Source organism: Podarcis vaucheri (genome assembly GCF_965113315.1).
Source record: "Podarcis vaucheri genome assembly, chromosome: Z".
Lineage (NCBI taxonomy): Eukaryota > Metazoa > Chordata > Lepidosauria > Squamata > Lacertidae > Podarcis > Podarcis vaucheri.
This window is the reverse complement of record NC_138758.1, coordinates 612,993-626,988: the sequence shown is the minus strand read 5'-3', so window position 1 is coordinate 626,988 and position 13,996 is coordinate 612,993. Positions and strand designations below refer to the sequence as shown.

General features: G+C 42.3%; 1 protein-coding gene across 2 annotated transcripts in view; it reads right to left on the bottom strand.

Annotated features, from left to right (window-relative positions):
• The window catches only part of LOC309523538 (UDP-N-acetylglucosamine--peptide N-acetylglucosaminyltransferase 110 kDa subunit), an 80,273-nt gene that overhangs the window by 45,913 nt on the left and 20,364 nt on the right, over positions 1-13,996 (bottom strand). For both annotated transcript variants that reach the window (XM_082207382.1, XM_082207383.1), the window contains exons 3-5: positions 12,764-13,007; positions 9,587-9,655; positions 5,301-5,417 (exon numbers count right to left, since the gene is read on the bottom strand). In XM_082207382.1, coding sequence (XP_082063508.1) covers positions 5,301-5,417; positions 9,587-9,655; positions 12,764-13,007 — 430 coding nt within the window. The remainder of the gene's footprint in view (positions 1-5,300; positions 5,418-9,586; positions 9,656-12,763; positions 13,008-13,996) is intronic.

Below are 13,996 nucleotides of genomic sequence, written 5' to 3'. Positions count from 1 at the left end.
TGGTGCTTCCTGCTTGGCAGGGGGTTGGACTCGATGGCCCTTGTGGTCTCTTCCAACTATATGATTCTATGATCTAATCTACCTACCTAATCTATCTAATCTAATCTAATCTAACCTAACTACCTATCATCTATCTAATCTATCTATCTATGCAAGGAATATCAACTGTATGAGAAATGGCACCACCTAATGGTACTAACAGGACACCGGAGGCCCATTGCAGCTGAAAAAATGCCTCCAGTTTTAATATAAAAAAGAATGGGAAACGTTTATTGCATATTGACAAAAGCAGTGCACACAGGTTAATACATTAGCAGGATTAATTTTTTAAAAAAACTCACCTGTAATGGTTAAATTTAAAGTAAGGACAGTCCCCGGATTTACAAATCAGTCCCCATACAAAATCTATTTAAGTTGAAAAGTATCCCCGGACTCATTGAAAAAAAATCTGATAACCTTAAATTAGTGATGATGATTTTATTGAAGAAGAAGAAGAGTTTGGATTTGATATCCCGCCTTTCACTCCCTTTAAGGAATCTCAAAGCGGCTAACATTCTCCTTTCCCTTCCTCCCCCACAACAAACACTCTGTGAGGTGAGTGGGGCTGAGAGACTTCAGAGAAGTGTGACTGGCCCAAGGTCACCCAGCAGCTGCAGGTGGAGGAGCGGAGACACGAACCCGGTTCCCCAGATTATGAGTCTACCGCTCTTAACCACTACACCACACTGGCTCTCCAGTGATGATAATGAATGATAATACAAAGGAACCAGGGGAGGCAAGTCAAATAATCCCATAATGTGGGATTAACATTGATTGTGTATACAGTTGTTTTTTTAAAAAAATATTATTTAATTTAATGATTTGGTTTTTTGTGAAAACTAAAAAAATATTATACAGTGGTAACTTGGGTTAAGTACTAAATTCGTTCCGGAGGTCTGTTCTTAACCTGAAATTGTTCTTTTTTTAAAATAATAATAATAATTTTTATTAAATTTTCCTTTTACAAATTCGCCATCCCAAACAGTATTCACAAATTTCAACTTTTTGGACTTCCACCAGCTTTTCCACCAATCATCCATATTTTCTATTTTTATGCATTCTCTAAATTTATATTGCCATTTAACATTATCCTTTCAGTTCTATTTCTTTTTTACAATACATCTTTAACTTTCACAAAGCCTCTTTAAATCCCACTAGCGTTGTCTGTTCATCACATATGCTTTTCCGATAATCTGTAAACTTTCCCCAGTCCTCGATGAACTTGTGATCCCATTGATATCTAATCTTCCCAGTCAGTTTATCCAGTTCTGCATAGTCCATAAGTTTCATTCTCCACTCTTCAAGGGTCGGTAGCTCCTCTTGTTTCCATTTTTGGGCCATTAATATTCTTGCCGCTGTTACTGCGTATTGGAAAAGTTTGTAATCCTTTCTATTTATCTCTCTTCCAGTTATTCCTAACAAAAAGGCTTCTGGTTTCCCTACAAATGTGTATTCAAGCATCTTCTTCAACTCATTATATATCATTTCCCAGAAACGCTTTACCTTCTTACATTCCCACCACATATGGAAAAAAGATCCTTCTTTTTCTTTACATTTCCAACACTTATCACATGTTTTGAACATTTTTGCTAACTTAATCGGTGTTATGTACCATCTATACACCATTTTCATAATATTTTCCTTTAACGCCGTACATGCAGTAAATTTCATATTTTCATTTCATATTTTTCCCCAGTCAGCAATTGTATATTATAACCAAAGTCTCTGGCCCAATGTATCATAACCGACTTTACCTCCTCGTCCTTTGTTTGCCAATCCAACATCATTTTATACATTTTTGACAATATCTTATAATCATTGTTTATTATCTCTATTTGAAATTTTAATTTTTTCCGTATATCCACTCTCTTTTAAATCCTTTTTAAACATTTCATTTACCTGAAAATAATGCAACCAATCAAACACGTTCTTTTACTTGTTCATATGGCTTCATTTTCCATTTCCCCCCTTCTTTAATTATTAGCTCTCCATAAGTGATCCAATTCCCTCTCATATTGATTTTCTTTACACTCATAACCTCTAATGGAGACAACCAGTGTGGAACTTTGGGTTCTAATATATTTTTATAACTATCCCATATTTCTATTATGGAGCTCCTGAAAATGTGATTCTCAAAACCCTTGTGACTTTTCTTCTTCTCCAACCATAAATACGCGTGCCATCCAAACCTATTATCAAATCCTTCTAAATCTAACAGTTTATTGTTTTTTAATTTTATCCATTCCCTTAACCAGCAGAGACAAGACGCTTCATAATATAATTTCAAATCTGGCAGGGCAAAGCCTCCTCTTTCCTTTGCATCTGTCAATAACTTAAATTGTATTCTTGGCTTTTTGCCCTGCCAGATATATCTTGAATTTGCCACTCTTTGAAAGTCGTTGTCCCCCTAATTATAGGAATCATTTGGAACAAAAATAACATCTTTGGAAGCACACTCATTTTGATCGTTGAGATTCTACCCCAAAAAGAAAGTTTCATCCTTCCCCAAACTTACAAATCTTTTTTGATTCTGTTCCACATATAGTTGTTTTGAAATAAATCAATATTTCTTGGAGTTAACCATATTCCCAGATATTTTACCTTCTTCGCCACTTCAATCCCTGATTCTCGTTGCATTACTTCTATTACACTCTGGTCCATATTCTTAACCATTACTTTGGTTTTTTTCTTATTTAATATAAACCCGGCCACCTTGCCAAATTGTTCCATCTCCTCTAACACCACATTTAAACTCTTTAAAGGATCTTCTATCGTTATTACCAGGTCATCACCAAAGGCTTTAACTTTATATTCGTTTTGACCTACTGTCACCCCTTTTATTAATTCATTTCATCTAATTGCACTCAAGAGGACTTCCAGAACCATTATGAATAACAGTGGCGAGAGAGGACAACCCTGTCTTATACCTTTCCGTATCTTCACTTCTTCTGTTATTACATTATTCACAATCAATTTAGCTCTTTGCTCTGTATAAATCACCCTTATTCCATTATAGAAAGCGTTCCCCACCTCCATAAATTCTAAATTTTTTAACATAAATTCCCATGATACATTAGCAAATGCCTTCTCCGCATCTACAAACATTAGTATAGCTTGTTTTTCATTCCTAGCAGACAGACATTCCAAAACATTTATTATATTTCTCACATTATCTTTCATCTGCCTGCCTGGAAGAAACCCTGCTTGAACATCGTGAATAAATTCTCTCAATACCTTTTTTAATCTTTTTGCTAATATTCCAGCAAAAATCTTATAGTCTGTGTTCAACAATGAGATCGTGTGTTAAATCAGAATCTTGCTTGGGAATAAGTGTGATGAAGGCTTCTTTCCAAGTTTCCGGAATATCTTTTCCCTTCAAAATATTATTCATAACTTCTTTCAGTGGTACCGTCAGGGTGTGCCTCAATTCTTTGTAATAACTGGCTGTAAATCCATCTGGTCCTGGAGCCTTTCCTTTTTTTCAATTCTTTTATGACCTCTATTATTTCCTCATTCTCAATTGGGGCATTCAGTCTGTCTTTCTTTTCTGTCGGGATCTTTTGCACCTTTTTTTCTTTTAAATATTTTTCTATTCTCTTCAAATTGTTCTTTTCTCTGTTGCTGTACAAATGATTATAAAAGTCCAAGAATCCTTTTCTAATGCCTTTCGGGTTCTCAATCTCTTCTCCATCCACAATAATTTTGTTGATTATGTTTTGTTCCTTTCTTTTCTTAATTTGCCATGCAAGCCATTTACCTGACTTATTGGCATTGTCCATAAAATATTCCATCAACTTCTTTTGCGCCTCTTGTATGATTTTTTGATCATCCAAGAGGTAATCGTTAATTCTCCATCTAAATGATCTTTCTTCATAACCTTTAATTTCCTATTTTATTGGACTGTGGTCTGAAATTACTCTTGGCTGAATTTCAATTTGCCGAATTCTTGGAGTTCGAGACCCAAATTTGATCTATTCTTGACATTGACTGATTTGGTTCCGAATAAAATGTAAACTGTTTCTCCAGTAGATGTCTAAGTCTCCAAACATCAATTAGATTACAGTTTTTCGTCATTAAAAAGAAAGTCTTGGGTAGTTTTCCTTCTTTGCTAACCTGAAATTGTTCTTAACCTGAACTTTAGCTAATGGGGCCTCCTGCTGCCGTTGAGCCGCCAGAGCACGATTTCTGTTCTCATCCTGAAGCAACGATTTCTGGGTTAGCGGAGTGTATAACCTGAAGTGTATGTAAAACGAGGTACCACTGTATATATTTAAAAATTGCATCCAATTTTGACAGTGTTATTACAAACCACTTCATTCAGCCCTGCAACATCTTGCGAAGCAGCGATATACTAATATGCATCTGTTATTATGTGACATTGGTCAAGGCTTTCTGGGAAATAATATATGAGTTTAAAGAAAATGTTTGAAAATACATTTGTCAAAAAGCCAGAAGCCTTCTCACTAGGTATAAGACTTCTTATGTCTGCAACAACGGCAGCAAGAATGCAACTAGCCCAATGGGGCTTAGATTGGATTGTTATGAATGAAAAAAATTAGTAAAAAAAATTTCAAAGGAGAATGCTACTTGCGCAATTAATGGGGCTTAGATCGGGTTATTAATGAAATAAATGATAAAAAAATATTTAAAAGAAGAGAGAATGCTACTAGCCCAATTAATGGGGCTTATATTTGATTGTTATTAATGAAGAAGAAGAGTTTGGATTTGATATCCCGCCTTTCACTCCCCTTCAGGAGTCTCAAAGCGGCTAACATTCTCCTTTCCCTTCCTCCCCCACAACAAACACTCTGTGAGGTGAGTGGGGCTGAGAGACTTCACAGAAGTGTGACTGGCCCAAGGTCACCCAGCAGCTGCATGTGGAGGAGCGGAGACGCGAACCCGGTTCCCCAGATTACGTGACTGCCGCTCTTAACCACTACACCACACTGGCTTATTAATGAAAAAATTAATAAAAAATAATTTAAAAAGAGAATGCCACTTGCCCAATTAATAGGGTTTAAATCAGATTGCTATGAATGAAAATAATAATAAATTCTTTAAAAGAAGAAGAGAGAATGCTACTAGCCCAATTAATGGGGCTTATATTGGATTGTGATTAATGAAAAATTAATAAAGCATTATTTAACAGAAGAAGAGAGAACGCTACTAGCCCAATTAATGGGGCTTATATTGGATTGTTATCATTATCATTATTTTTCCAGGCCTTCCCATCTAGAGCCCAGAAACTCTGTAACAGTTACCTTCTCAAAGTGATGAATCGCCAGCCAGATTTCCCCTTGCGCATTGAACACACAGCCGAGGTTACTCCACGCCACAGCAAAGTTGGGTTGGGTCTCGATGGCTTTCAGGTAGCAGGCCTTGGGAGGGTCGAGAGGTAGGTAGGTACAGGGGGAAGGGGGTATTTGCACAAAAGAAAAGCAAGAGAAAAGTCCCAGTTAGTATCCCTCCTCTGACCGGCCAAAAGTGATCCTGCGGTAGAGGCTCGCTCGCTGGCGCCAAAACTAGCATGCTGGCGGGTGATGCTGCGCCAGCGCAAACCAGGACCCAAGTGCAAATCCACCATTGTCAGTTATGCTGACCCTTCGATATATAACAATTCTTTCCTAGCAAGCAATTCCTTGGCCAAGGCCAGGGCAGTTGCTTTCCTGCTCGCAATCGGCTTCCAATACGCCGCCGTTTGGATTGCAACAGTTTGGATTGTGACACAGTTTGGATAGCATCCTGGCTGAGGTCAGATGACCTTGGGGCCAGACTCACCCAAATATTCTCCAGTTGTCAAAATGACAGCAGGGCCTTGGTTCTCAAACGCCGAAAACCTAGAAGGAAGCTTCAAATTCTTCTTTTACAATAGCCTTTCTCAACCTTGGGTCCCCAGATGTTGTTGGACTACAACTCCCATAATTCCTAGCCAGCATGACCTGTGATCAGGGATGATGGGAGTTGTAGTTCAAGAACATCTGGGGACCCAAGGTTGAGAAAGGCTGTTTTACAGGAAGGCTCAACTTTTACTGGCATCCTCTTCACACGGACAAGAGGAGGTTTCATTTCGGGAGCCACAAAATCCCTGCTACTCAAACGCCGAAAACCCAGAAGGAAGGGTTAATTCTTCTTTTACAGAAAGGTTCATATGGACAATAGGGCAGTTTATGAAAAAGAAATTTTGGAAAATGTCTGCTGCAGAGATCTTATCTTACTACACTACGGATTATATAGCTATCTCTGAAATTTCATGCATTATCAGTTCTTGACCCTACTCCACTGAAAAGCATTGGGTGTTCAGTAGGGCGGTTCAAAAAAAACTTTTTTTTTTAAAATGCCTTCTCCAAAGGTACTAAACGAGGGACCATCCTTCATGAAAATAGCCGTTTTCATATATCGTGAAGGCTGAAATGTCAATTCAGTGGAGATGGGTCAAGATATTAACTAATATGCATGAAATTTCAGATATAGCTATATACTGTAATCCCTAGCGTAGTAAGAAAATACCTTTGGAAAAGGCATTTTCAAAAAAAAAAAAAAAGTTAATATGAACCGCCCTAATGGATAGGCGGTTTCCTTTTGGGAGTCACAAAATCCCTGCTACTCAAACACCTTGGTTCCGAAACGCCAAAACCCTGGAAGGAAGCGTTCCTGTTTCTGGAGCTTCTTGGAAGCCAGATGTCAGCGATTGTTTCTGCGGCGCCTGCACCAATCAGAAGCTGCGCCTTGGTTTCCAAACATTTTGGAAGTCCAACAGGCTTCCGGAATGGATTAAGTTTGGCGCTTTGGTTTTTGCAATTAATTTTGTGCTTTTGTTATTTCTTGTATATAACAGTACACTATCGCTTTCTTTTTATGGATCAATGGTCTTGTTACATAGCAGAATTCGTGTTCAATGGCTGTTTTTGTAAAAGTCTGGAACGGACAAATCCATTTTGCATTCCTTTCCATGGGAAAGCACGCCTTGGTTTTGGAACGCTTTTGAAACTGACTTCCAGAGCGAATGAAGTTTGAGAACCGTGGTAACCGGTCGTTAAAAACTTCCCTAAAGGTTCAGCCTTGCCGGCATCCTTGGTTTTGGAACCGATTCCGTTTCAGAACCAAGGGACTACTGTAAGTAGAAATTACATTAGAAGATCCAGAATACACCATGAAAGACACGGTCTCTCTTTTTAAAGAGCAAAAACTTGGCTCTCCAACCCTGAACTCACCTGTGCAGGACACACACCTGAATGTTACTTTCACAACCTCAAATGACAGCTTTGCACAAAGGTCCCGGTCCCTGCAATGCGAGCGCGAGAAGTCGCCGGCGCCCCTAACAGCACGCCGCTTGCGCCCTCGCTGCCAACTGCCGCGCATTGCCGCAACGCCCCTGGGTGCTATGAGTGGCCAACCAGACTGATTCATCTGCCGGATAGGCCCATGCAGAAACTCAGGGGGTGGGGAGTCTTAAATTTGTGCCAAAAACCTCAATGCATTGCAACCCAATTTTGCCGAGAGGCCTAGAGGAGCCGCCCACATGGAGATGAATCGTCTAGTCCACCATTCACAAGGGCCCCATCACACGCCGTGCGCATTTCCGCTGCGCCGCCCTTGCGCTACCGCAGGACCACAGCGCGTCATCGGCAGAGCAGAACGCTGCAATCCAAACAAAGAAGGAAAAAGGATAAAAAATGAACCACCGGGAAGAGTTAGATACTTTTAACTAAGTCCTTTCCCAATTATCTCTTTTAAATCTTAAGGTACTTTTTTTACGTTTATTTCTCAGAAAGAAACGTGGCTAGGACTATCAATTGCTCTCTAACGTTACTCGCTCGTACAGAAAATACTTAAGCAGTTTCCGAAGCCACAAGACAGAAGATTCAGGCATGGAGCAAATGGTTTTTGTCGTGGCAGTTACAAACCCGTTACCATATTTCTCATGTGAGTTTTCGGTGCGTTCCTTCCTGGAAGAGGAGGAGGAGGAGAGTTTCTGCTTTAGATCCAGCCCTCGAGCTCCCTCTCCTTACGCATGGAAAAGGTTTCCCCCACCTGAAACCTTCTAAATGTAATATCAGTGGTGGAAAACCAAAAACGAGAGAGAAAATAAAACAAGATCATTAGTAAAAAGTTCCAACAAAGCAATCGAAAATCTCTGGGTACGTCTTAACACGGGGGGTGGATGGGTGGGGGGCGGTTGGTCTGTATCGGGGGGGGGCATGCAGAAGGGAAAGGGGTTAATGGGGAGCAACAGCAAACTGGAAGAAAGGCTCCGAAACTCCCGCAACAATTGAATTTCAATTCAGGTGGTAAAGACTGTGCTGGTTTGGTCTTGCAAATGCACTGATGGCCAAAGAAATACATTGCCGTTTGTCCAGAATATATATAGATGTATCCCCCCCCCCCCCGGTTTAATGGAGTTCTCGCGAAAAACGGAATAACACTTTCAAGCTAGGCGTGTCTCTCCAGAGCTCTGAAACAAAGAAGTCAGCAACCTAAGGCAGGCGCGGTATCTCAGCTGGTGACCAGTCACGCTAGAAGCCGCGGTGGCGTGCGATTCGAGTTAGCTGTCCGCCTGGCGCTTTGGAGAAGGCATTTGGATGCCCCTATTTAGAGTCGGCACAATGGGGCTGCCTGGAGCGGCTGCCTGCCCAATCTGCGCTTGGAATTTGTCCATTCCCAGAACCCGAGAGCGGATTCTCCTGGAAATCGGCTTTTCTCGTCCGTCCGTCCGTCCCCCCGCCCAGAATGGCAACCAGTCGGAAGCTACACTGTTGACGCACCCCACTCAAACGCACGCGCATGGGGCTGGAAGCGAAGGACCTCCGGAGCTACTCCTCGTTCCTCCGCGCCCCGGCAGCTGCGTTAAGGTGGCTTGTAACAAGGCAATTTTGGGTCCCGTTGGAAAGCCCCCCTTGGCGGAGAGCCGTTTTGGGGTTCGAATTCTCGGCTGGAAACCGGACTGCTAGAAGCCACCTTCCCACTCTCGGCCGCACGTTTTTCTTTGATCAGCTCATCTCCCGAGCAAACCAGCCACGTCACATGACCCTTTGGACAAAGACAAATTGTTCGAAGGAAGCAAACCAGGACCAGGACTACTTGCCAGCCTTTCTTCCACTGTGGAGACGGGGGGGGGGGGAGTTTAAAGAATCGTCTTTTTTTCAATGCCATATTCAGAAGGTAACATTCGATAAGGTTCTTCTCCACTTACAAGCCGCAAAGGACTTTAGAAGAGCGCCTGCTTCTCACAGGAACCACGGGCTAAGTCAGCAGGCAAGCCTCAGTTTGGAAGGAATGTTTCTTTCCAGATCAGAGAATGGTGACGCCCCTGAGTCACATCACAATAATGGGTAGTCTCGTTCTGCGGCAAGACTCAACGTCTTAAAACCAAGTATTAACGGGGGCTTGCCAGATCTGGCCCCGCAACTACGCTGGGGGAATTCAAGGCCTTCGGCTTCTCAGCCATTTCTCGGGAGTCTCGCAGGTCAGCGGAGCATCGAAGACTTGGCGCAAGCGTTCACATTCTCAAAAGACTGATGTTTTAAAACTCATTCTACAGAACACCTACCTTGGCTTCTTCCAAGCGACCCAGGGCTTTGAGCAGATTCCCCAGGTCACTACGCACACAGTACAAGTCCTGGAAATTAAACGCATCGGGTCAGTCCCCAAAAGAGGAAATGGCAATGTCAAAAGATCATATACAGTCGGGCCTCGGTTCTTGAGCAGCTTAGTTTGAGAACAACTTGGAACCTGAAGGCTACAAGCCCGGAAGGGGGAGTTCCGGTTTTCGAACTTTGCCTCAGAAGCTGAACGGGTTCCTGAGCTTCTGTTTTTACTGTTGTGCAGCAAATTTAAGTCCCCCCCACAATTGTAATTAAGGTTTCTCATCCTGTTTTACCCTTGCGCAGCAAATTTAAGTTCCCCCCCATTGGGTAATTAAGGCTTTTTTCATCCTGTTGTACCCACACAGATAATTCAAGTCCCCCACCCCGCATTATAATTAAATCCTTCTGTTTCTGATTGCCATGTTCTGAGGCAATATTTGGTGCTTTTGTTTTTGCTATTTTTTGCGTTTTTGTGGCTTTTTCATTTTTGTGACTGTGGCTTGTTTTTTCGTTTTATGACTGATTGATTGTGTGACTGATGCAGAAATGCATCAGAGCATCCCATCCAAACAATGACTATCATTAGTTCAGGTCAGAAAAATAATATTTTAATTTTTATCATCTACGATACTGTCTTATTTCTTTTATACTACAGAACATTAATGATTGCTTTCATTTTATGGATCAATAGTCTCGTTAGATCAGGCATGGCCAAACTTGGCCCTCCAGATGTTTTGGGACTACAATTCCCATCATCCCTGACCACTGGTCCTGTTAGCTAGGGATAATAATAATAATAATAATAATAATAATAATAATTTTTATTTATACCCTGCCCTCCCCAGCCAAGGCTGGGCTCAGGGCAGCTAACAAGCAACAATAAAAACAAGTTGAATGAATACAACTTAAAAACAAGATTAAAATACAACATTAAAATATTGAAACATTAAAATATTAAAATGCAGCCTCATCACAGGAGGAGAAAGGAAAATAAAAAAGAAAGAGGGGGAGGGAGTCAAATTGGCTCCAAGCCAAAGGCCAGGCGGAACAACTCTGTCTTACAGGCCCTGCGGAAAAAAATCAGATCCTACAGGGCCCAGAGAGTTGTAGTCCCAAAACATCTGGAGGGCCAAGTTGGGCCATCTCTGCATTAGATAGTAAAATGCATGTGAAATGGCTGTTTTAGGGGTTGTTTTTCAAAGTCTGGAACGGATTAATCCGTTTTGCATTCCTCTCTATGGGAAAGTGCACCTGGGTTTTGGAATGCTTTGGTTTCGGAACAGACTTCCGGAATGGATTCAGTTTGAGAACCAAGGTACCACTGTATATAGAAATTGTACAGTCTCTCATTATCTTCGTCCTTCCTATGCTTGGTTCCTTTAAACATCAGAACCTTGCGGAAATGGACAGGTCTTGAAAACACCACCAAAAATAACACAGCAGGTAGCACTCCTTTGTTGATTCAACGTGGGGACAAAGTCAGCCCCACTTAAGACCCCCAAAGCGCTGCCCCAGATTAATATATGTGGCTGTATGGACTCTGATCTTCCTGGACTGGTACTAACAACAGGGGGAAGACATAAGCAATGAAAGGAGAGTAGCATAGATGGCCAGTTTCAGGTGGATAGCCGTGTTGATCTGTCATGTTGTTGTTTAGTCATTTAGTTGTGTGCGACTCTTCGTGACCCCATGGACCAGAGCACGCCAGGCACTGTCATATTATGACTATGACTATGATCTGTAATAGTCATAATAAATAACAGGATGAAAGATGAAAAATTCTTTTTGAATAATTCCAGTGCCACCTTAAAGATCAACTAAATATAAGCTTTCAAGGTATGAGCTTTGACCTGTACCCCCCCATAACAGGGCTTTCCTTCCCCAAAGAAGGTCAACAACTTTGACCCCCCCCCCAAATAGGGGTAGATCACTGCCAGTTTTTAATTCTGTAAGTAGATCACAGCCTTTTGGGAGTTGGCCACCCCGATATACAATTAGAAGATGGGGAACGATTATGGAAAGAGGGAATTAATTTGACGGCTTGCAGTTTGCTGAAAGAAAATGCTGTGGCATCTTTTAAGGCAGAATACTCTTCCCCGGGGCAAATAGGGGTTGCCTGAGTCGTGAATGAAAATGACCCCGTATTAGGGAAATGTATTCTGGCAACCTCCCTCTTACACTCTTTTGAGAATTCAACTGACTGCTTTTGACACCCTTCTGATGCAAACTGGGCACGGGGCCCTCTAACAACCAGTAACTCATCTAATAGTTGAAATAAATATATAAAATCTGAGTATCTGACGAAGTGTCTATTACACATGAAAGCTCATACCTTGTATTTAGTTGATCCTTAAGGTGCCACTGGAACTAAAAAAGATTTTTTGTCTTTCATCTTGTTATTTGTTATGATAGATGGGCAGTGTAAGCCATCACCTGGGCACTTGTTTAAGAGTGTTTAAAAACGCTCTTTCAAACAGTCAGAGCAAAAGCGATCTCATATTTCTATGCATCAGCAAACCTGCTTCAAAAAAAGACTAGGAAACTACTGAGGGGAGTTCAAGCCTTTAGACATAGGTGAAATCATTACAGCGCAGTACCACTACAGCCTCGAGAATACCTAAGAGGCTTAAACGGTAAAGGTAAAGGGACCCCAGACCATTAAGTCCAGTCGCGAATGACTCTGGGGTTGCGGCACTCATCTTGATTTACGGGCCAAGAGATCTGGTGTGCAGCTTCCGGGTCATGAGGCCAGCAAGACTAAGCCGCTTCTGGAGAAAGCAGAGCGGCGCACGGAAACTCCGTTTACCTTCCTGCCTGAGTGGTGCCTATTGATCTCCTTGCACTCGGACGTGCTTTCGAACAGCTAGGTCGGCAGGAGCTGGGACTGCGCGACGGGTGCTCACCCCGTTGCGGAGATTCGGACTGGTCGACCTTCTGACTGGCAAGCCCAAGAGGCTGTGGTTTGCACCACAGCGCCATCCGCGTCCCACTTCCTAAGAGTCTTGGCCTTTCTGAATAAGAAGAGCCAGCTGTAAAGCTTTCGAATCTGAAAATGGAATTGCTTTCGGAATCGCACTGTTCAAACCACAACTTAAGATTTCGGAGGGGACTCAGCCTTCTCTCGGAGGAATTCAACTTACAGGGTTGTACTGCAGGGCAGAGACATAGGCCTGCACCGCTCCTTCCATGTCGCCTGCGGCAACTAAAGCAGCGGCGAGGTTGATGTATCCGTCAATGAAGTCCGGCTTGAGGCGCAGGGCATGCCGATAGTGCTCGATCGCCTCCTGCAGTTGGCCCCGTTCCTTGTACACGTTCCCCAGATTTGAGTAGGCTTCGGCCAGCAGCGGATTCTGCTTGATTGCCAAAGTGCTGAAGTGAGCAGACCTGGGGGGGGGGGGGACGCAATATCATCTGGCATTTAATCTAATAGGTACTTTCATTTTTGTATATATATAAAATTTCCTCTTTTATAACCAATTACAATCAACAATGATTCAATTTTACATTCTGTCCCGCCCCGCAACTTCCCTCATCTTCCATTTCTGGTTTGTTACAAACAGTGTTGTTTTCTGCATGTTGATGTACCGTATTTTTCACCCTATAGGACGCACTTTTTCCCCTCCAAAAATGAAGGGGAAATGCGTGTGTGTCCTACGGGGCGAATGCAGGCTTTCGCTGAAGCATAGAGAGCAAGAGGGGTCGGTGCGCGTAGACCCCTCTCGCTCTCCAGGCTTCGCGCAGCTCTCCACAAGCCGTGGGAGCCCGGCGTGGGCTCCCACGGCTTGCGGAGTGCTGCCTGTTCTGGGGGCTGGGGAAGCTCGGGCTTCCCCCGCCCTAGCCCCGTGCTTGAGGGGGGGAAATAATTTTTTTTTACTTTTATTTCCCCCCCAAAAAACTAGGTGCGTCCTGTGGGCAGGTGCGTCCTATAGGGCGAAAAATACGGTGCTTTAAATATTGTTACCTTATCTTCCTCCATATGATGAAATAAAATTGTGAATGTTTATTCAAAACCTGCCAATGAATCCATTTCTTTACGTTGTTTTTGTAAATAGGTTGTAAAAGATTCCCATTCATTTTTAAAATCTCTATTGTCTTTTTCATGCAACTTATCTGTTAACTTTGCTAATTCTGCATAGTTCATTAGTTTTTCTTGCCACTGCTCTTTCGTTGGTACTTCTTCAGTCTTCCAACCTTGAGCTAATAAAATTCTTGCTGCTGTTGTAGCATACATGAATACAGTGGTGCCCCGCAAGACGAAATTAATTCGTTCCGCAATTTTTGCTGTCTAGCGAATTTTTCTTCTTGCGAAGCACGGTTTAAACGGTTTAACAAAGTCGCAAGACGTTTTCGTCTTGCGAAGCAAGCCCATAGGG